General features: G+C 35.8%; 1 protein-coding gene across 1 annotated transcript in view; it reads right to left on the bottom strand.

Annotated features, from left to right (window-relative positions):
• Positions 1 to 24326, bottom strand: part of ABCA13 (ATP binding cassette subfamily A member 13) — a 215383-nt gene that overhangs the window by 141069 nt on the left and 49988 nt on the right. Inside the window, exons 12-20 of the mRNA XM_075084330.1 lie at positions 24206 to 24312; positions 22113 to 22231; positions 20640 to 20812; positions 19431 to 19507; positions 18833 to 18954; positions 15977 to 16171; positions 13821 to 13985; positions 7643 to 7820; positions 5338 to 5477 (exon numbers count right to left, since the gene is read on the bottom strand). Of these exons, the coding sequence (XP_074940431.1) occupies positions 5338 to 5477; positions 7643 to 7820; positions 13821 to 13985; positions 15977 to 16171; positions 18833 to 18954; positions 19431 to 19507; positions 20640 to 20812; positions 22113 to 22231; positions 24206 to 24312 (1276 nt within the window). The remainder of the gene's footprint in view (positions 1 to 5337; positions 5478 to 7642; positions 7821 to 13820; positions 13986 to 15976; positions 16172 to 18832; positions 18955 to 19430; positions 19508 to 20639; positions 20813 to 22112; positions 22232 to 24205; positions 24313 to 24326) is intronic.

Raw genomic sequence — 24326 nt, 5'->3', positions numbered from 1 at the left:
TTCACTTCGACAGTCAGCAGTAAGGACACACATGTTTTCTTTTTTCTACTTAAGAAATGAAAACTGTTTGTTGCAGCCTCTGAACACCAAGCAAAACAAAGTCTTCCTGCAATGCGTATGTATGTTTCCTACCTGAAGTATCATAAAGACCTCTTTATTTTATAATGTCTCTTTCATACAGAATATCGTACAGGTGTTTCAGAAAGACAGAAAAAAAAATAGAGTTAGGGCATATTCAAAAGAAAACCTTTGCAGACCTTGTGCGTGTTTTATTCAAATTACTTTGACTGAATAAATAATAATAGTGAAAGTCAAAAGCATGGCCTGGACAATAAATTCAACAGACCAATCAATCTATTTCAAAATATTCTTGCAGAGGAAGACCTGAATACAGCAAAACATTCACTGTCCCAGTCAAACATAAGCTACAATTTCTCTCTCTGCCACTAGCAAACAACCATCAATTTTTTTCCAGCCTGTTTTAAACAGATCACAAGTATAATAAAGATTAGAAATTATTGCAGCATCTTTTTGTTTAAATTGGTGTTATCTGTCACAAAATCGCATTTAAGAACAATCCAGCACTGTTACTATGGTAGAGATCGTGATATTTCCCAGCAAAAAGTGACTGCGATGAGCTGTAAACTGCAGTTAGGGACCACACTTTTTGCAATGATTCCTACTGAAAGGACACAAATTTTGCCATAGTATTTTAAGCACCTTTTGCAAAATCCCACTCCTAGTACAACATGGAAAACAGTTTATGGTGGTTCCTTCTTCCTGTTTGTAGCACAGAAGGCCCCAAAGAGACCCTTGCAGTAACTTCATTTTCCTGAAAGAATTTATCCATTTAACTTCTATGACATTCCCTATTCCACTGTCAATGGGGAGAGCGATCCTAAATGTTATGCTAAGGTTTTGTGTCATGATTTGACATTTTAGCTAATTGCTAAACAAGTTCTTCTGTTAACAAACAACACAGAAGCCTCATGGACTGAAAGCCCAGGCCTGAATATCAGGATCACGTAACCCACTGTCCAGGCACGATGATGACAAGCTGAGGGAGACCGGAAAGTTTGCAAGGGTAGCAAACAGCCAAAATGGGAGATTGCTGTTTCCACAGTACAGAGCAAGCACAGGTCACACTGGAACACAAGGACATCAATTTTTCAGACATCATTAGAAATTGTTATATCAAGCAGCTCATAAGATCTAGGCCCAGTAGAGCTCAGATCTTAGTTCTTCTCAACTTGATTCTGAACAGTGCAAAAGACTTTGTTTGTTTGTTTGCTGGAGTCACTTTCAAAGAGCTACAGGAACCATAATGTGCTAGTAGTCAACCTCCTTAATCAAACAATTAAAAAAAATTAGTGCAGCAGCATGGATTTTTGGAAAAGATGAACTTTATATAATGTAGAAACTTATTTGAAATAAATTAAAAACAGCAAAGGGGTAAGTTGTGTGCAGAAGGTTCAGATATTATTTAAGGAAGAGTAGAGCAAACTGAACAAATACATATATACTGTCTATCAAAAAAGATTTGAGAAAGGCCATATGCATGCACACACACATTACAAAGCAGAAAGCTATTAGAAAACATCCTTTTAAAAATTGAAGTTACATCCACATTAAAAAAAAAATAAAAACAACTAGGAAAAAAATGTTTTTGTTTAATATTTTTTTGCTTTCTAATTCACCACAGTAGGCCTTTGGGAAGTTCCTGTGTCAGAAGCCTTTCCACCTGGAGAGCATTTTAGAGATTGTCTCAAACTGAAGCAGCAGTATAAAAAAAAAAGGTCATACAACTTAACAAAATGAATAATAAGTAGTTTCCAGGACAAGATAACATCCAGCCAAGAATTCTAAGAGGGCTCAAGGATTAAATAGTTGAAGAACTCACTGTAGTATATCCTCCTGATTAAAATTTCCTTGTTATCAGGAAACTGGAAAATAACAAATGCAATGCTATTCACAAAAAAAAAAAAAAAAGATGGTAGGAGAACCTGGGGACTACAGATTGATAATTCTGAAATCTGTACTATGGAATTTTTAATTTTGCTATAATAATAGTAATAAATGACAGTAAAGAGTAGTAGCGGAAATAGAGTGTAGAAATAAATATAGTTGGGACACATAAATACAGGCTTTTAAAAAAAAAAGTTGCCGCAAGCAAGGAAGAGGTTGTTGATGCAGAACATCTCACCACAGGCACTATGAATACTGAGACTTTATACAAGTTCAAACAGCAAGTGGACAAATTATAGCAGTAAAGTCCTTGCAAGCCTGACCCTTAAGTTTTTGGAAGTTTGGACTGTATTTGGGAGGAATATCACTTTACCAACACGTTCTTCAGTTCTTCCCTATAGACCCTTTACTGATTACAGCAGGAATCAGAACCTAGGGCAAGAAGAATGCTTAATCTTACATGGTAAAGCAACTCCTGTGAGTTTGTATGCTAATGACTAGCTGGACTTTGATGTTTCATGCATATTCTCCTCAAGTTCTCTTCTTCCTAATCAATGAAGTTCCATTAAAACAAATATACTCTGTAACACCTAGGCTGGATATTGCCTTTGATTGAAATTAGTCTTCAATATTAACTACGGCACTGTCTGGATTGAATATCTCCAAGCCTTTTCCTGATGTAAGACTAAATAAAAATGGTATTTTGAGCTTATTGAGCTGCTTTTATAATGACATCTTTTAACACACTGACAAGTCGTGTGCTTATGCAAAGTCAGACGGGACATATAAGTCTAGAATAAGACCTAACTCATTATCAATTTTTCTAATAATACTAGACAAAAAGGCGGAAACTGAAATTAATAAATTTGCTAGACTAGTTTTATTTCTTTCATTTCTCAATTGTCTTGCTACATTTTTTTTTCTGATTGTTCCAATTACAAAGAAATAGCATGACGTTGTCCTAAAGTGACTGCCTGAATATAAGACCAATTCTGAGAATCTTTTAAAATAAGAAATAGTTTCATAAGATCAGCTCATCAATGGCAAAAAGTTCAGTGAAACTAAGGATCAAAGACATCACACATGGTCTTTGAACTCCTGGATGCCGGTTATCACTGAACTTTTTTGCTCTCAGTCAGCACTGCAGCCTGTATCTGTGATGGTCACTGTCATTCTACACGTTAGAACTGTTGACTTCTCAGAAGGTAAAACCAGCAACCTCACAATTTATTGAAGAATATTCAATTGCACAGTCTTGAAACAAAATAGTCCATGTGAATAACTTACAGGATATATCTTAGTATACAAATATCAATGTTTCTGTTAGGTTTAAACTCTAATTTTTTATTCCAATAAATAGCTGGTCACATAGTCTAAAGGAAATTAGAACTTTTATTCTCGTTTCTGTAGGAGATTTGGCTGTGCAAGGGCTACAGGGTCAGTTTTCAGCAGCTGTGTTCAAGATACCTGGGACAATATTTCTCATTGAAATTTTGTTTCTATTCAAGCAATAGCTGATAGACTTCCGTAATAAAACAAATGAAAAAACTGTTGAAGAAACTTTCCTACTACTTTCATATTTACACATAAAGAGATACTCATCCTTAATTGCTTGTTAGATCTACAGGTTTGGGGAAGGGTGGGCATGTATTTGTACAGATTCCTGAATAAGCTGATGGAACTTTTGTGAGCCTGAGAATGAGACATTGTGCTAGAGGTATCTACCAGAATCTTTACATTGTTCCACAGCCTTAAATAACTAACTAAATAAATAAATAAACAAACCACAAGCCAACTCAAGCAAACCTCATTCTGAACTTTATTACTCAGTCTTGATTTCACTAAAAGACCTATATAGGAACACAGTGTGTGTCAGGAGACTTATCTTTCCTACAGATGTTTTTTAGAATGTGGTGTTGGTGTATTAATTGGCAAAATAATGTGGAAATGTCTTAAGTTTACCATTCTAAATGTCATTGTAACATAGAATATAATTATGCATTCAAAACCATTTGGAATTTTTATAATTTCTTACAACTATTTCTTTATAGAATTTCCATCTACAAACATCAACAGCAGTTTCATTTTTACCTGACCAAAATTTTTAAATTAATTATACTCAACTCCAGAGAGATGGCCTGTTGCCCAAATTAAGTTATTTAACTGCAAAATATGAAATCACTGAAACCTTATTTCTGATGCATAGCAAAACTATAAAGTTACCTAGTATCTGCTATCTAGTATGTGTTTTTTGGCTTAGTTTTCTTTACTCTTTTTAGAGCATAAGTCAGAATACCACTCTGTACTCCATTTGCATGTAAAATAGTTACCATCACATTTAAAGTTACTACAGTCTTTTTGTGTACCACTTACAAACAATAATGCTTTTTTTCTATATTTTAATTTAACCTAAATTACCAGTCTTGCAATAAGTAATATTCCAGGTTCAAAATCGTATATTTGCAAGATAAATGCAAAATTTGCACAGAAATCTAATGCATACTTAAAATAAGTCATCATCCCTTCTCTTACAGCAGTGCCTCAAAGCTAGTCAGGAACCAACATGTCACTGTAGCTAACCATGCTGAAGACAGAGCACCTACCATACCAAAACTGCAGAGACAGTAAAACTGTTGAATAATATCAAATCATCAGCATCCACACATGTGGCAGCTCAGCTACTACTGGCCATTCATACTACTGGTGTTAGAAACATAATCAAGAGGATGTACTGTAGGCTGGGGGGTTTTTTGAGGGGTGGGATGGGTTTTTTTGTTTGGATTTTGTTCTGTTGTTTGGTTTGTTTGGTGGGGTTTGGTGGGGTTTTTGTTGACTGGGGTTGGGGGTTTTTTGTTTGTTTGGGGGTTTTGTTATTGTTGTTGTTATTGTTGTTTGGTTTGGTTTTTTCTTAAATGTAGCTCAGTAACTCCCCCAGAACAGGCTTTTGTTACTGGAGTGTCCCTTCCCCCACAGCTCCTTATGCTGCCCCATTAGAGTTCCCATCATAAGAAATCGTTGAAGGCAAAACCTCTCCTGGAATACGTATGTCCTACACACCTTGATACAGCATGATTCACACGACACTTCTGCTAATGTGTTCTTTTTAGTCTTTCTATATGCGGTTTAAGGGACTTTGAACAAAATTCTACTTTTCACACTGAAATAAAACCACTGTAACAAGTAGGATAAAATTTAAGAGAAATATTAAGCTTAAAGTAGCAACAAGATAAGAACTCATGGGGCAGGCTGGACCCAGTTTTCTGAAAGGCAATTATCCAATCGCTTCTACCTACCATGAAAGAAGTGGACCTTTAAAATGAAGTACAAAGACAAAAATCAATAAACATAAATAGTGTTTCTTTTGATCCTCACCTTCTTCATCACCATGTCAATCAGGTCGATGTTTGAATTGTACAGTATCTTCCCATGTAATAAAGGTTTCATGAAAGTCCATAGCAAAGCCCCGTTGGAAGACTGCAAAATCTCCTGATAAAGCTTCAAGCAAAATGGAGCTGCAAAAACAAAGATAGACTCACATTTAAGACAGGCAACACAGGTGAGGTTGTATTATCATTATTATTTTGAATTCAAAGAAAAGCTTCAGTCTTAATTTAGGATCTGTTACAGCACCATGCCAAATACCATCCAACTGCCACTAAGCAATCACTATGGGACCCTGAATAGAAATTGTTTAATCACAGTCTATGATGGTGTTGAGGATGCAGAACTCTCAACATTAGACAAGAAAAAAAAAAGTCAGAATCCAAAGAGCTTCTCACATTTATGAAAAGCAGCCTGTGAACCCCATCTATCCTAAAAGTTAAATTAGTGCATTTTAGAGTGGAAGGACACATGAAAAACCTCTGCCCAGAACGTGAATGCTGAGGGAAGAGTCACCTTAAAAAAAAAAGACTCATTCCATACCTTCAGTTGTTCTGTAGCTTTCTATTCCTACTTAAGAAAGATGTAGTAATACACAAATTCCTTCACAAATACAGACTTTATTTGTATAATTTGATAAGAACCTATCAAAAATACAGGAAAAAATTGGCATGAGACTTAACTTCTTGATTTGAAAAATCCAATCAATTGACTTTTCCCATTCGAGAACCAAAAAATGTGTTCCTACATCAGATGGGGCTGTTAATGCATTAGGGTGTATGTCCTTCAGAACTAGGAGCCAAGAAATAGCTTCCAAGATATCCCACTGCACATGCACTCAAATAAAGGCAATGAGTTTCCTGTGAGAGACATTTAGATCTCTATGCCCAGCTCATGTGTTTTTTTTTTGGGGGTGGGAGGGGGTGTAAGGGGGGGTGTTGTTATTTTTTGTGCATGGATTTAGAAATAACCCTTTTCCAATGCTGTGAGGAAATATTAAATAATGTCATCAACTCCTGAAGGAAGACAAATTATTCTACATAATGGAAAACTTTTTACTTTCTTTAAGGAAACAATCATTGCTAAATGACAGCAAATAATTAAGAGGCTCCAAGCTGGCCAGTCAGAAACATCAATATGCTAAAGACACAGAAAACTTGCTAATTTGAGTTTGGTGTGATTTTCAGAAAGTCACTGGCAAGTGTCTGGTACAGAAAATACATACAAGTTAATCATTATGAAGAAGTACAAATCAAGTGGCCTCATATATTTTTTTTTTAATTTTAATTTTCCATTGCCTCATTTACCAATTTGTAAAATAGGGGAAACACTATTAATTTTCTCACAGAAATGCTGTAACTAACTGATGCTTTAAAGATTTTTCAAGGTCCTAAGGTAAAAGGTCTTACAACACTCCAGAGTTGTGACAATATTCACACAAAAAAAAAAGTCATCAAGAAACAGCATTTCTAGCCCAAACAGCTTTGAAAGAGACTAAGTCCCACACAATCTCTCTAATCAGCCATCCTGCTAACTCCATTCTTCCCATAGGAAAGAAAAGCAGAGCTGCCTGCTAACTACTATCCCACATACAAGTGAAGAAGGCTAGGGCAGAGGTCTGGCTCCTGCCCAAGGGTCCCAGCCAAGGCAGAGTCAGTTTCTGGCTGTAGCAACTGATAGATGATGGAGCCGTGATTCACAGACAGGCATCCTTCCCTAGTGACACTCTGCCACAGTATTCTTCTCTTGCACAGGGCCACTGAGGCTTTAACAAGGTTATTAACAATATTAAAATTAATCAGGGTAAGTCAAGTGTATATTGAGGAAAGGGAGTAAAGGTGAAATTATGTAAGACCTAAGAGATTATCTGGGCAAGAGAATAGGAATATCAACTGTTAAAAACTTATTTTATCCTGAGAGTTTGCATATTTTACTGCACAATACCACCACAGCTTTGTGTTCACAGAAGAAAGGCATGCAGCAATAATTTCTCAATCTTGTATCTCACAGATATATTGCTAATACAAAGTGCTTTAAAGATTCTAATATATATGTCTCCAAGACAGGAGTATTCTTATTTATTATTTATTTGCAAAGATAGAAAACAACCAGAATGACTTGTGTCTCATCCACAATTATCTCATAGCCATAAAACTTTTATTGATCAACCCTTGTACTCAGGATTACAGTCTCAACTGAGATGTCAGCTGGTATATAAACATTTCCATTTAAGAGAGAAAAATTTCTCTAAACTCTGAATGCATACATGCAACTTGTGATGGATCGTTTTTCTTACTTGAGTCTTCAGGAATGCCATATTTTGCCATATTGTCCTTGAAGAGTCCCTTGATTCTGGGCATGTCAATGAACAGGTTTGCATTGCTGAAAAATGAAGATTCTTCTTTACACACTGCCTTGATTACAGACTCCAGGGATCCAACAGCTGAACTCCTGAACTGCCCACCTTGCAAGAACTGTAACAAACAAACAGAAGTAGAGATGAATCAAAGCTGATTTTACTAGCTTCAGGGAGCAACCCTGATGTTCTTTCAATATTGGCATCCAAGGAGATTGACAAAATTAGACTGTTGAAATTGCCTACAAGAATGATGGCCTGCTGTGCTCTTTTCTGTTCTCCAGATCACCTTTATCATGACAGAAAAAAAAAGGTAATGCAGTTTTAATTGCAAGGATACTCAATGAAAGACAGTAGTGTAATATACTACATTAAACTTTGAAAAATACTGTGTATCTGTTAGGCAGAAAAAGGAATTAAAATATCAAGACAACTAGACTACATATTTCTGATTACAATGTCAGTTTTCACAAGGTCTGCTCTTCTGGTAGATTACTGCTGTGTCACCAAGGCAGCAGAAACAACCAAAACCATTTTGAATATGAATGTTTGCAGTGAAGACAGTTGCTAAGAAGAAAAAAAGATTCAAGTGTACATGCCCTAAAGCTTATTTTTCAAGTACATCTTTTAACTTGTTAGATGTGTTTCTAGTTTTTGCACATCTTGAGTCATATCAGCATTTATTATTGCCATTTACACATGACTAGCATATGTCTAATGAGGAGAGCAATCTGACTGCTTTTATGCCTCAAGCACCATCATTCACCACATCCCATCCCACCTTCCCCCCCACCCCCTCACCCCCCCAAAAAAAAACCAACAACACCCAAACCCAAAAAACCACCACCAGCCTCCTCTGTGCTCAGGTGTAACTGGTATCTCATGGAAGCCTGTACAGGTGCGCAATTGTAAGAGAGGATGCAACTGCAAGGCAATGTGCTGCTACAATATAACTGAAGGATGCATTGGCTCACCTGATACTCATTACTGTTGCAGATGCTTGTCAAGACAAACATAACTAGACTATGAGATATTATTTGAAGACTGCACAACTGGTAAACAGAAAAAAAAAAGACTGTGATATGTCAACAAAACACATTTGTCTCTGAAATAAATTACCATTTTATCACTGGAATTTTTTTTAAAAAGAAGACTTAATTTTCAAAGTAGTACAGCACTTTACATAAAGAATAAATCACAGACAGTTTAGAGATTGTGCTGTTAGAAACAGTTTATCCTGATCAATGCATTTACTGAAGTGCCAGGTGCTTCTTTAGTAATCCTGGAGGAATATTAGAAGTGTTATATAAAACTCAGTGTTGGCTGCTCTCAAAATCTGACTTTTTTGCATATGGTTTCAGCATGCAACATAGTAAATGAGTAATATCCAGATTTCATAATGCCATCATCTACAGCTCTCGAATGAATCTGCTGGCATGGACTTTACTGGAGGAATAAACTTTGTTTATGCACAATGCTGAATAAAAGTTGTTTTGAATCCTTATTAGTGAGTATTAGCACTAGAAGGATAAATGAGGATTATTTCAGTCAAAGAGCACAAACTTGCTAATTAATTCTGGTTCCAATCAAAATAACTTGAAATTCAAATAATGAATATTTATGTGGTAAGATGCCACCACCAGACTGAATCTACTTACTGTCTTTCAGCTAAATATCCACTGACTCAATAAGATCTGTTTCCTCAAATTTGGCTTTGATAAAGTGAGAGATCTATACAGGATAACAAAAAGTTATCTTTGATCCAGTTCTACTTTAAACTAAATAATGTAGGTCTGTAATCAAGGCTGATGAATCCAAACAAGCAGCCTCCTACAAAGTAAGCAGTCAAGCCAGTCACTCCAACAAATTCATGGATGAGGAAGGCTGGTACTGAAGATTAAAAAGCTATCTGGAAATGGATTCTCAAATGGGGACAAAAACCTCATATCATAGGTTGTTCTGACCTAACTGGATAGCTATATGATAAAAAGAATATTATTGATAAAAAGAAATTCATGTGGGGTAAAATACCAGCTATTCAACAAAAGAAACCTAAAAGTCAAGCCAAGGTACAGCTTGCACATAAAACAAAAATACAGAATCACTACATTAAGAGAGAGAGAAAAAAGAAGTAATTTTCCTGGAAAACTACAAGGAGGTTAAAGATAATTCACAATCTGGTGAAAGTAAAGGGCTTAAGGAAACAAATACAGAGAAATAGATATTCCTATTTCTGGTTAGAGCCATAAAACAACCCAAAGTCTTTATTGTACTAAAATTGACAGAATCAGAGGAAAAAAAATAGCAAAATTGTTATTTTTGTTAAAATATTTTTCAGAAACCTATCATATTTAGATAGCAATATTTGAAGGAAAAGTAAAAAATTCATCTATACTCAAGAATGAGTAACATAATGCTCCAGTTAATAATGGATGTCTCTTTGTGATGTTTAATAGGGCGAGATGTACAATAAATTTTGAAGTGGATTTAAAGACAAAAAGTATGCAAGTGTAGAATTTAATGCATTATCAATTTATCATTCCAGACCAATACAAAATATTTATGTGGGAAGGCAAGTGTTTTTTTTTAAAAAAAAAGACATAAACTGTCTCTAAACTAGGTGAACTCTAACAATGAATTAATATTCTTGCCCTAGAAAATATTAATCAGCCTTAATCCAGTAACCATGTGGTGAGTAAGAAATGGTGTTAAAAGATTTTGCAAGGACCCTGTTAAAAGGACAGAGAAGCTACTAGAGTTATTCCTGTGACAATGATCTTAGGTAGCCTGTGATAAGTTTTTTAGCCCTGAAAGAAGCATATGATGAAATTTGCCTAAAATTTAATACCAGAAGTCATTGCAGGAGAAAAAAATAAGATCAGAATGCAATATGGTAAGAAACCTATTACCTAATTTAAGGTAAATTGAATATAAAGATAGCCAGTGCAAAACATTATTTATGAACTGAAATCATGAGATGCTATTATAAAATGGAGCTTACCTGGGTGTATCACTGATCCTTGATCAAGTAAGAGACAAAAATGAATGCAGCTTATGAAAAAGGTGAATGCAAGACTAAGAAAGTCATTTTAGTAGGTATAGACATGAATGAGCAGAACTACAAGTCATCAGCCATATTTCCCCTGAAAGACTGTACACATTTCCTGTTCCAAACATTCAAGATTAGCCTTAACACAGCATATGCAGATGACACTAGGATGTTTGAGACAACTGAGATCCTCTTATAAAAGAAAAATCTAAAGCAAACAAAACAAATCATAGAATCATAGAATGACTAAGGTTGGAAAAGACCTCTAGGATCATCAAGTCCAACCATCAAATCCAACGCCCCCATGCCTCCTAAGCCATGCCATGAAATGCCATGTCTACATGTTTTTTGAACACCTCCAGGGATGGTGACACCACCACCTCTCTGGGCAGCCTGTTCCAATGCCTGACCACTCATTCAGTGAAGAATTTTTTCCTAATATTCCACCTAAACATTCCCTGATGCAGCTTGGGGACATTTCTTCTCATTCTATCACTAATAACTTGGGAGAAGAGACCAACACCCACCTCGCTACAACCTCCTTTCAGGTAGTTGTAGAGAGTGATAAGGTCTCTCCTCAGCCTCCTCTTCTGCAGGCTAAACAACACTAAAAATCTATTTAATCTGTCAAAACAGAGGAGGACTATGACTGGCTGTCTGCAAACTCATGGGCAAGTCAGAGAAGTTATAAAACCTACTAAACATTTTTGATACAAAAGTAAACTTACTAGCCCTGGGTAAACTTAAATCAGAATTTCATACATTTATAACACCAAGAGGCTTTTCAGTAATGGTAGTTTTAACAGAGAACTTGTTCAAGCTAGTGAGGGACTACAGGATGAAGCCACCTTTCACAACTGACAGCATTCAGTAACTCAGCAAGTCCTCTCCAGCTTATCTATTCATGAGTGATAAACATACTAAAAATTAGATATGGAAAAATAATTGAATAATTTCAAATAGCAAAAAAACCAAGCAAAAAATCATGATCAAAGTCAGCAGTGTTTTTCCTCAGGAAGTTATCCATTCACTCAATGTTGTTAACAGTAGAATGTGGCTCTGTATTCCAATTACTACTGACTGGCAGATATTGGGTTTTTACATCATCTTTTATTACACAATATGTAGCATACCAATTCAACCTCACATTTTACAGATATTTTAAAGGTATTTCTTGCTTTTTTTTTATCTTTAAAACAAAAATCCACACGCATAATTGACAATTACTTTGCTACCTCTTTCATTATAGAAGTAACTTTTTTAAAATCAACTCCAAAATCACTTTTTCTGTTAGAAATTAACGAAGGAGACTGTCCTACTCTATGCTGAAGGTCCACATATTTTTATTTTAAGAAGCTTTACATACTTATTTTGGTAATCTTCCTAGGTCACTGAACTACTTTGTTGTTGATTAGAGTTAAAATAAAAATCCAGAAGGATGGACTTTTTGGGAAATACAAGAAAATATTTAAGGAGGAAAGTGTATAAGCAATATCTCTGCTTCAGTAGCACAAGCTTGGTCACTACAGAAAAGAAGCAAAGAAAATAATGAATAATTAAACATATTCTTGGAAAGTAGAAAAAATCTAGTTAAACCTGAAAAGGAAAGGATACTTAAAAAACAAACAACTTTTACTAGTATACAGAAAGACAAAAATTTACAGAGACAGAAGAGCCCTTCAAAACATCAAACATCTACCTTACTAACAAAAGAAATAGGCACTGAATTTTTTTAATCGTCCATAAATTATCAGGTGAAAAAAAAACAAACAGCAATTTCTCAAGAAAAAAGAAACTAACAAAAACTAAGAAAATAATGATTGTGTCAGAAAAAGTGACCAAAAAAGGTAAGATGATAAAAGGAACAAAAATTCCAGGGCTGAATCTATGCTATATTACAGGATAATATGGATTGCCATGGAGCAAAGATTAAACCCATAACCAGGTGGCCCTCTGCTGTTTGATTTGTTCCTTTGCAAACTCTTTTTGAACTGTAACTTTTGAGAGGCTCTTCTCTCAAATAAGCAACTTCGGGATTTCATTCCAAAAAGAATACTTCATTTGTTCAAAGGAAAGTCTGACACAAATAAAAGTAGTTTAAGGAAAGAAGAAAAGATGTTTACATCTGATGAAAGCCACCTTTATTGTGGCAGTCAGAGCTACCCCAAAGAAGAGAGGCTCAAAACCAAAACCGGTATCCACAGAACAACATTTTAGAACATGCCTCTTGTCACACAGGTTAGATTATCTTGAGAAAGATTCATATCACTAGGAAAACAGTATTTGAGGCAGTGTTTACTCTGTACTGTAGTTACAACCAGTTTGCACTGTTTACCACTGAGGGATCTTTTAGAGGTTTGCAATTTTAGAACCAGATTAAATCCTAAACTTTCTATTCAGAATAGCAAATCCAGAAGGTAATGACATAATGGTTAGCAGGTCTTCTTATGGAATTGGACTCTGCTTAGAAACAGAAATATTTTTTCTGATTTATTTAATACAAGTTGTACCACTGTGCTAGCTGTATAGATGCACACACAGCAACTGCCAATGGAGGCAGGGACAAAAGAAATAACCTCACTCACACATCGTGCCACTTTTTTTAAAAGTCAAGCAGAACTATCACACAAAAACCTTAAGGGACACAAACAGACTGCACAAGCTATCTTGAAATCTTGTCCTTTAAAAAAGCGAAGCTATTTCTTGTAAACAAAGCAACAGTCTGCTTATAAAAAAATACAGCATTAGCAGAAAAGGCATGGCTGTCTCTAAATCACAGATAATACATGCTATTATTAATCGGTAGCTTAACACCACGTTAACTTAGGCTACGATCTTGCAAGTCAACCAAAAAAGACACAACAGAAACAACCATTGGCAGTCTCAAAATTACTAGAGTACTTGAAAGAGACCAAATGAATCTTCCTAGGGTCTATGGACTCTCTTCTCTCTATGTTCCCAACTTTCTAGGACACAATTTCTATTAGTGTTCCTCCTTACTAAGCACACATCCTTAACAAAGCACCTCATGATAGGAATTAAGTTTGCATATTGAAATCATACACATACCTGCTGCAATGTAAAGATGTCAAGCACACCAATATTTTTAATTCCTTTGAGGAACACTGGAAGGTTTTCCATGATATAGTGGGCTTTATTGAGAAGAGAGCTGATACTAGAAACCACATCCAGGAGCATGTTTAGTGCATTGCCTATCTCAGATGGTATCTTAAGCTTGAAAAAGAAGGGCAAAGAATCACAACAATAAATTCCAATTAGAAACAAATTTTAACCTTTCAGTTATACACTCAAAATTATTCAGTCTTTTTCTAAACCTGATTATGCAATGTTCCTGCAAAACATGTTTAACAAAACTTGTTTTAGTATAACTCCCCAGTTATTCCCAAATTCAGCTAAAGAAAAATTCTCTGGTAATGTTGGAACTGGCCTATGACAAATCAGGAATTAAAATCCAGAACCTGTTTATGCCTACCAAAAGGAAGAGAGCTTTCCTACCCAAGATGCTAATGGGTTCTGCAATATCCTGTCCCCATGGAATTCAGTGTAAATGAGAACTTTTCCTTCAACAGGTTCAAGACGATCAATGCAACTGTTTAATATTTTAAAAATAATATGTAAGTTAAATTAAATCTAGCAACTACTTTAGTTGCTTTAGGAATCATATTAGACTACAACCTTTCCTGTCACACTGTTTCTCCCTTTATATTTTTCATACTGTCTTTTACCTAAAATAAGTGTGTCGATTTCATTCCCTACTTGACTGAAGGTCAATTGGCTGTTTGCTGATTCTACCATGCAAGTTTTGGCATTACAAATTTTCTCTCTATTTCCTTTGCGTTTATAGGTTATTTAGATGATATGGTAATACAAACTGATTCACTGTTACCTGCCTGTGCGCGATAGCAAAAACAGTATCATCTCATCATATACTTTCAGCTGTTTCATCTTATTATCTTTATTTGACTTCCTACTACAACAATGTCTGTGCTTAATTTTCTTCTCAGCCTTCACCTGCTTTTACACATTAAAAAAAATCCTTACAAAATTGCTTATTCAGTTAAAAAAATCAGCAAAACTTCCATAATAATTTAGGATGAACTGACAACATTTTTTATTCTTTGCTAGGAATTCATTATTCTTCAGTAGGGTTCAGTAGAAACCCCAATCAGAATAAGCACTGGGGTGTTTGGGGTTTTTTTTCCCATCTAGGTTGGTAGATAATTCCGAAAGTAGAAATATTTTCTTTTCCCTTTAGTATCTTAACCTATTCCGGGAAATTTTCTTGTTTTTCAAACCTGTTTAACTGTGCATGCAGCATCCAGAATATAACCCAGCATTAGAACAAAGTATTCTTCCTCCCAACGTTATAACTATTTTCAACTATTTGTACTTACCTTTTATGTTCTGTCAATCAATCACCCAGAAGAACTGAAATAAACATCTGCTAACTATCAGAAATCCCATCCAATAATTTTGCTCTTACAAGTAAAAATATTTCACTGAAAACCCATACTAGATCCCAGATTATCTACACTTGTATGGATAATACAGTTTTGCTACAGACTTCTGCATCCCCTTCATTATAGTTTAGCCATTGTATTATTCTTGTCAAAGTCATTTGACTTGGGGACATTATATATAAAATATAGGAGGTTTGCCCTTACAGAGTGTCTCATCCTAAGAGCTGGAATAGCTCCTTCCTGAAGGAGCCACCTGAATGGCCAACATGATTTCTACAGCAAATAAAATGCATTCCAGGGTGCTATAAATTCTTCCTAGAAAATAATTTTGTAATTCTTGTAATGTGAGCTCCTATGCTTTAGTTCCAATGATGCCAGATCAGTCTTCTACACTTAAAAATTAAGAAGTGACTAGTTGCATGAACTGAAAACTCTGCTAAAAATTAATAAAACTACATCTTCGACCTCCTGTGTTTTCTCTAAAGCTTTCATAATTAACTCCTCAGTGATAATTTTCCTAAGGAAGTAAGAAATGGAATACAGTAGCATCTACCAACCCCATTCTTCAGCTGCTGCGTTTGCTTTGTAGAGCTAAATGAAGACAAGAAATGCCATATGCCTAGCATTTGCTTCCATAGAGAAAGAACATCTGAAGAAATAATAGAATTATTCATTTATGTACCTGCATGCTTTAGACCACGTTCAAAAGAAAAATAGAAACGTAATGCTTTTTTCCCACCTTACCTTGTAAATGATATGACGTAAGTTCAAGTTCTCTATAATCAGTACAAACATGGTATACAAGTCCAGTGCTGGTAAAGAACATAATTCTTCCACTACCAGGGAAGTTCTACTGTTTTCAGGTAACTTTAACAGCAGGCTAAGTACTTCTTCATCACATCTTCCAGTTAAAGCTACCACAAAGGCACTGAAAAACACCTGTCATCATGTATGTGTATTAAAAATTTTTCTCACTGAAATTCATCACCTTCTTTTATGCTCAATAAGGTGAGAATTTGTGTCCCAGAAACATGACAATCTGCAGTCTTCAACAGACCTGAAATAATGAACTATACAGATCCTTATCAGATTGGTATATTCTTACTTTATATTCTATGTACATATAAAAAGATGAAGTATATTTCTTATAAAGAATTACTTCTACTTGTGAACAGGTTGGTCATTCATTCTATGAGCATTCATAATGTAAGCATGCATATTTACAATGCTGAACACATCCATTCTAGCAAATATACACCTTTGTTGCTGAAGCACCTTAAGGTCAAAATCCAGATATATGAATCACTAAAATCAAACAATACAGACCTTCCTTCTTTCAGAGGACGCACAAATTCAAAACTTAGGGATGCCTATATGCCACAAGGTTCACTCTGAGCCAGATCACCTTCCTCAGTTCAACACTCTGTTGAAGTGTTACTATTTAATGGTGGATGAAAGGATAAATGCCTAAGCAGACCTTGGGCGAGACTATAATAAAAACTCCTTGGATAACAATGGTGTTTCTTCCACAAAAATGACACATCAAAACAAAATGCCTGTGGACCAGGTATCTCAGGAGTTCTTAGCTACCCTTTCTCCTAAAATGCCTGGAAGAAAGCAAGAGGCAGCAAGTCCAGAAAAATTACAAATTTGGAGCCTGTAGGAGAAAAAGTACAGTACTCAGAGCTCCATTGTACACTGCTCTGCTCCATTAGGACAGAACCTGCCTGTACTGCTTCCACTGAATGCACCTGTAGCTAGTAACAGTACTTGGTGAGTGAGAAGATCCCCAGGAAAATCAAATTAGGAGCCAAAGTTATGCAATTTAAGTCTTTAATATCTATGAACATTTTAATTTCCAACTTGTGTATTTGACTTCTAAATTTTTATTCTTGAAAGGATTTTGCCTTTGTGATCCCAAAGGGCTTCCTTTATATTTAAATATTCACTATTTTCATGTATGTACAAGGAACAGAATATTAATATAATTCTGCTAGTAGCATAAAAGGATACTGGTTCAGACTTCTTGTTGTGGAGGAAATTTGAGTCTGTGATACAATTTGAAATTTATTTTCTCATGCCCACATGAATACCATTATTTCAGTCCAGTTTTAACCCATTCAGCATTTTATCCACTAGATTAAGTCCCTCTGAGCTTTCTTTGCAGCTTTGTGAGAACCAGAGCTAATCCAAACTCCTATGTTCAGTAAAAGAATGCTTATAGTCTTCAGGTTACAGGTTTTGAGCAGTTTCAAAACACTTAATCACATGGCAATGAGCATGGCCAGAGCATATTGTGGTGGAAATTAAAGGTAAGTGCATTAAGCACAAAAAACTCACAGGTTCTCTCTTACCCCTCCAGAGGCAAGCACAGCAGAAGTATATAATCACAGAAATATAGTACTACAATGGGCCGGCAGCTATTGTTAAGGCTATCAGACAGTGGCCATATATACCATAAACATAATGGACGTGCCACAGTTGTAGCTTTAAAAAGTACTTGTGCATCTTGCATAATCAGTAAGAGACATAGGCTTTAATGCTCCAGTTGTACAGGGGAAGGATTTAAGCACTGAAGCAAAAGAAAAATTATGTATAACTATGCAAATGTGAGATATGTACATATATCCTAACTCTACATAGGACTGTGGCAAAAAATAAGGGTAGAAAGTAATTTGAAAATTTAGTCAATTGGCATTATTATTCCAAAAGATCAAAGGTGCACCAAATCCCATTTAACTGAATCGCTACCAGATGACTTCTCTTATTACCACTTACTGAGATCAAAATAACAAGCTAACAATAAATGCAGTCAAACTGCCAAAGAAGCAGAAGAACAAATCATCTGTAAGTAGTTAGGATGGTCTGAACTGCCTTTTTAATAGCCACACTTTTCACGAACAAAACTTGCAATTACTTCTGCAAGCAGAGCATCAGTGACACCTAGTGGCTACTTGGTTGACCTGATTATACCAAACGTATCCCCAACGCTTTTCAGTCATACAAACATTAACAGGAGAGAGAACCTGTAAGTTAGGTTTTCATGATTTCTACTAATCACTGAGATCACAGGAAACAGCAGCAATGATAACACACACAGTCCTTCACTCAGAAAACTTACACAATCCACCTGTTAGGCAATATTCAAGAGACAACAGATAAATAAAATGGAGCAAAGGCAGGATACTGGTGACATAATATAAGAACAGGGAGAAGTACATGAAGGAATAAAAAAAAAAATTTTGGCAATTCCGTACTGTAAGGATCAGAGGTGGGAAAATGCACATGTTTTCTCCAGGAACCTTCACCTTTTCCACAGTACCAAGATAGCAAAGCTTAAATGCCGTGTTAGCACAAGGGTGTAAAACACTGCTGAAAGTAATGAAGCAGTGCCATTTAGAGCAGAAGACTAGTGCTAATGTGAATTGACCTCTTAATCCTTCACATTATTATTTTGAAGTCCTAAATCTCACAAAATATTCCACTAGTGACAAGTAAAAATAAAAGATCCCACACAAACAAGGTGGTTTGTTTTGTTTCGGTTGGCACATCAGACTATAGGTTGACCCGCTAATTTAATGCCTCTCTTCAATCTTTTACCTTTGAATGAGAGATACTGGCTTCCAAGATGGTACTGATAGTTTCTTCAGAAATATTGACAGAAGCACCAATGTCCAGCCGCAACTGAGTAAGATTCTGCACACACTCTTTGACTTTCACATCTGAAAGAGAAGATAGTGCCAACAGTACCAATCTGCTTAATTAAATTGCCCACAGACCCTATCTTTTCTTCTTAGATTTAATCTGAGGCACGATAAAGAACATGAAAACGTTATATCAAGTAATTCACTTCTACTTCAAATTTAAAAGTCCCCCATCCCTGTATTATGAGAATATCTGAAATTAGTGAAGCAGCCTTTAGTCTTTTAGGATTTTCTTCTTACACTAACTTAAGTCCCCTCTTCTTTCTAACGAATTCCTGCATCTTATTGGACAGGCTCTGACAGGGTAAACTATGCTGTCCCGTGCTAACTCAAGCACATGCATGTGTATATGTATACAACGAAAATACATCGCATTAAGTCAGTAGTCTCTGTAAGCGGTATCCCTTTAAAGTTTGAAGAACATTGAAAAAGTTATTGTCCTGCAAGATTACGCAGCAGTGACTTGTAAAAAACATGAAGAAACTGGAACCCACCATTCAGAAGATTAAAATTGCTGAGAAAAGCTGCCAAAAGATTTTCTGACAACTGTAGTTCCAAATTTTCAGCCACCCTGAAATGAGAGCCTTTGTTTCACAAGTTATCAGAACTAAGTCATTGACATTATTATGTACAAAGAGTAACATGAATAGTGAAACAGCCACTAAATGAGGCAAGAGAGTCACATTATGGTCTATGTGGACACACTGTGCATACAATAAGCAACTCTACAGACCTCCTCATGCTGTATTCATACAGTACAGGGATCATCATATTTCATGCCTAAATGAGACTGCAGATGTAGAGATCTTTCCATGATGGCTAAGTGCTCTAGGAAACTGCAGGTTATGGAGAAGCACAGTTCTTGCAATGTCTCACTTCCATGTTTCTTACTGAACACACATTTTTAAAACCCAGAGATACAAAGCACTGCAGTTCAAGATTAACAAAGCCTATCTAATTGTAATTTAAATAATAAAGAGTATATGCACATCAGATATTTTTTACCATTTGAAAATTGGACATGAGTGTACGGTCTCCAACAGCAGCATCTAGCTCAAGTAGTTCTGTATTGTTACTATAATTCACAGAGACCATTCAAGACCATTATGAAAACAATCCAACAGTCAGACCAGTATAGCAACAATTATAACAAGGACCACTTCTGGCAGCAAGTTTGAAGTACTCTGTAGTAGCAGTTTCATTCATTTAAAGTCTACTCTTTTGTCTCAGCATAATAGCAAATATCTGAAATTATTTGGAGTTCAAGCCTGTCAGATTACAAACACCATCCTCTGTTTATGGCTGCTTGAACTGCAGAACTCATCTGAATGTTTAATGTTTTGCAAAAGATACCCAGCTGCTGAGAGGACAAGGCCATAGCAAAACAGCTTTAAAGAAAAAATTGAGATATCAAAATTTTGACCTAACTGAAAATTTTCTTATTTGTGTTCAAAGCATTGCCCTTGTGGAGCAGCAAGATCTGCTGCAAGTGCTCAGCAGAAGTGTAAGAGCTTTTAGAAACATCCAAAATTTGCTAAATTACATAAATAATTTGTGTATTGTATCCATTTAATTTTTAGTTAAATGAATAAAGCTTAAAGTAACTTTGCTAAACAGTATTTGTCCTGTAATTACATAAATACACAAAAAATAACATCTCTAACAAGAACAGTTTGGGGATACCAAACTGTAAAAAGCTTTACCTTTGCAGTTGTCTCCGTATGTTCCCCAACATTAGCTGACATTCACAGCCGCCACTGCTGGTGTTCTGCAAGGCTTTCAGGAAGCCCTCCAATGTATTGGAAAGTTTTTGGTTTATATATGCCACATTCTCACAATCCCCCTTGTTGAAAGCAGACCACATTCTTTCAATATCCTGCAAAACACAGCGATCATATGGTTAGTGAATTCATGAGATTATGTTATTGCTTGAAGTAGCAGGTCTTGGCAACTAGATGATGCATATTTTCAAATGAGAATATGGGTAAGGTGATATTCTTTTACTCGATGTATTTGTAATTGAAACTGGGAGAGAGGTTTTCAGGAACCAAGGAATTTTCAAATATTTGAGTTTTGGAAACAACAGAAAATATTTGTGAATTTGATCTAGCCTATGAAGGAGATTCATCCATTAACAGAGACGCCAACTTTTTCATTTGAAATTTAATTTCAAAATGAAAAGAGCTTTCCTTTTTTTTTTTTATTTCAGGCTGACTTTTTTCCCAAATTACCAAAAATTCTTCTAAACATTAGTTTCCCTTCAGCAAACCAAGATATCTGGGTACCTATACCCTAAATTTTTCTTGCATTTTCTCTGTGTAGTATTCACTTTTATCTTTTCTCCTGAATATTCACATTTCTTATTTTGCAAGGTTTTTTTAAATAATTGCAGAGGTAGGTCATAGAATGTTGGTGATCAGAGAAATGCATTTGTTCTGTAAAAGCCTACTTTGAGATACGAGTGATGTCTCTGACATCTGTTTACTTTAAACGCTGTTGTTCATATCAGCATAACATCCAGGTAGACAAACTTGCAGAGCTATTTTGTAAAGAGGAGGCAAATTCTATACTAAAAACATTATTTCAATATTTTGTCTGTGTGTGTGCATGCACATGTTCCCTACCCAAAGGCCTGCTTCCAACTCTGGATGAGTCTTTATATGTCAAATGTTACTGTCTCCTGCTGGTGATTTCGTGCACTGTTAAAGAAAAACAGACTGATCCCACCTGGTAAACACAATTGCTATTTTATCTTGCATGACTCTGGCCAAGAAGTTTATTTATATCTAGATTGATTTCACAGCTGTTCCTGTGAAGATTTAAAAGTATAAATGTACTCTGATTCATGAAATTATCAGTATCACAAAATTTAAAGGAATTAAAAATTGGCTGCTCTTTGGTATTGAACAGCAATCTGCTTATTCTAGTTATAGGAATTGTGGTAATTCTAGTTCTAATTACAGCTTTCAATGCTCACAATTATTTAGTCAGGGAATTCCTTCTGGGTATCACTATCAAAAGCATCAGAGCTATACCCGTACAAACCTCACTTTGTATAGCCACTGTGGGGGCTCATCATTCAGAGAGTATGGGGAAAAAAAGAAGAAATTTCCATTAGATTCCAAAGTTTAATGCATGTTGTAAAGAACACTTGTAGGTGTGGAATCCGCTCAAACCTGATAATGATCTCGAACCAGAGTGATTCCTTCAAAGACAGAGAGGATTAAGTGACTCATTAATCCATCTTTACACTTCGTAACAACACAGAAAAGGTTGCCAGTGACAACTGGTTCTTCTGTAAGAGAAAATGTCCAGGCTTAATCAGTTAAAATAAATAAATAAGTTACTGCAATCAGATGAAAAGTTAACCTAATAATAAAGGACAGAAAAGTTTTTAAAATAAAAGCAAAGGAAGTCTGATGTGTTAAGGCACTGAGAAATATTGCTGACTAAATTTATTTATCATTGCAGAGGGCAAGAAGGGCTAGTTTCATTCAATTTCCGTTACTCTTTGCCATTACACTTTCCTGATCAATACTAAGAACAGCAACACCTGCTACAGAGCCAGAGAAGAAACGTTCATTTTTGCTTTTTGTGAGTAAGAAGCATAACTGGGTAGCTGTGTATATTAACCACATCTACCTCCTCCTCGGGCAGGCTCCCCTGATCCTATTTCCCTGTGAGACATCAGGATGTTCTTAACCCTCCAGTGAGTAGTAACTTTCAAACCCTAGCTGCAAGGAGAGGAAACAGCATTACATAGACATTTTGCCTATCTAGGGATAAAGAATCCAAATAGGGGGTACTTATCACCTGATTATCCATGAAGAAAGTTTCTACCAGAGTTTGCAGCCCCCACGTCCCTGGAAAAAAGTTTCATCTCCCTGCCTGCAGTGGGTTTGTACATGGGATAGCAGGAAAGGAGCTTGGCTTAACAGTTGAATTCTGGTTTACGGAGGGATCAAATTAATTTTTCCCCCCATGTTTTTTTCCTTATGTTTGGTTCATAATTCAAGAATAGAGAACAGTAAACATCCACCACTGCTTCTAAAACAAGCAAACCTTGATCTTGTTCACAGAAGTAATACAATGAAACTCAGTAATGCAAACCAAGACAGTAAGTTTTCGTCTTTTCTCATTCGGTTTCGTAACGTTTTCTGTATCAAATGAAACATTATGAAACATCCCCATGACCAGAGTACTGAAATAAGAATGTCAAAAATTTAGTTCCTTAATCTTAGTTCTCTCAATAAATAGACATTTCTTCAGAGGTCAAAGACAGATCATAGGTACCTGGCACACATTTTCAGTATCACTTTTTCTGAGCTCAACATTGCTCTTTGGGAACAGGATAGTGGAGAAGATAGTCGCAATTGGGTTGTAATCACATCTTATGTTTTGTTTGGAAATGAAGGTGGCATAAGACATTACTGATCTCATCCTTTGCTCTAGAATAACAGATTAATGCCTCTTAATTGCTTTTTGCAAACATTTCTGGGCATAGTTGGGTTAAAATATGAAGTTTGAAAAGTAAAGTATTTGGTTTCCCCAAAGAAAACATAATATGAAATTACACCCTTAGGTCAATAAAGAACCTTTCTTAAAGTACTCACCTTGGGGGTCTATATGCAAGGAATAAAAGATGACTAACACATTAAAATTTGAAACAATTTGTTGGAGTTACTCAGCTACAGTTACCCAATCCACTGGCTCAACACAGCCAGAAGTGGGAGGCGCCACTTCCTTTGTATACTTGCCCCATTTTTCCTTTGTGTCAGCTATATGCTTCCTTGTGGCAACTCTGGCACATTAAAAAGAAAACACCTCTGTGACTTGACTCAGTTCACTTGTCTGGCAGAAAAATATCCATTAAAAATTGATAAGACAACACCCAAATATGTTTACAGTCCTCTGCTGGGTTTGTGAGTTAAATCAGAAAAGGAAGAGGTCCTGGTGTGTCAGACTAAACCCAGGAGGAAGGGAAAGAGCACATGGCTAAAAATGAGAGGATAGGAGCTGCAAGACCTCCTGCTTCCACTGAGATTTTGAATCAACTGCCCTCTCCAGAAAGAAATCATCCCTTTATGTGATCTGCATAAAAATTTTTTCCTGTGCCTCTGTTGGTTTAATTTCCAGGCATCAGTATGCTTGTCTTGCTTGGCATCACCCAAATTAACTTATTCTGACAGAAGGTTGCTCAGAGTAAAGCCTTAACATTATAGTACGAACACGTATGGTGACCCATAGAGTCACAGCTGTGGTAACCAACCTGAAAAGATTTTAAGAACATTCAAAATGGTAAACTGCAACTTCTGCAATTGTAGGACACTAGTAGGGTATAAATGTTTCTGAAGAATCTTGCAGATTTTAGATGCTCTGTAGAAAGATAA

Source organism: Phalacrocorax aristotelis, chromosome 2 (genome assembly GCF_949628215.1).
Source record: "Phalacrocorax aristotelis chromosome 2, bGulAri2.1, whole genome shotgun sequence".
Lineage (NCBI taxonomy): Eukaryota > Metazoa > Chordata > Aves > Suliformes > Phalacrocoracidae > Phalacrocorax > Phalacrocorax aristotelis.
The sequence above is the reverse complement of the archived record's forward strand: the minus strand, read 5'-3'. Positions and strand labels throughout refer to the sequence as shown.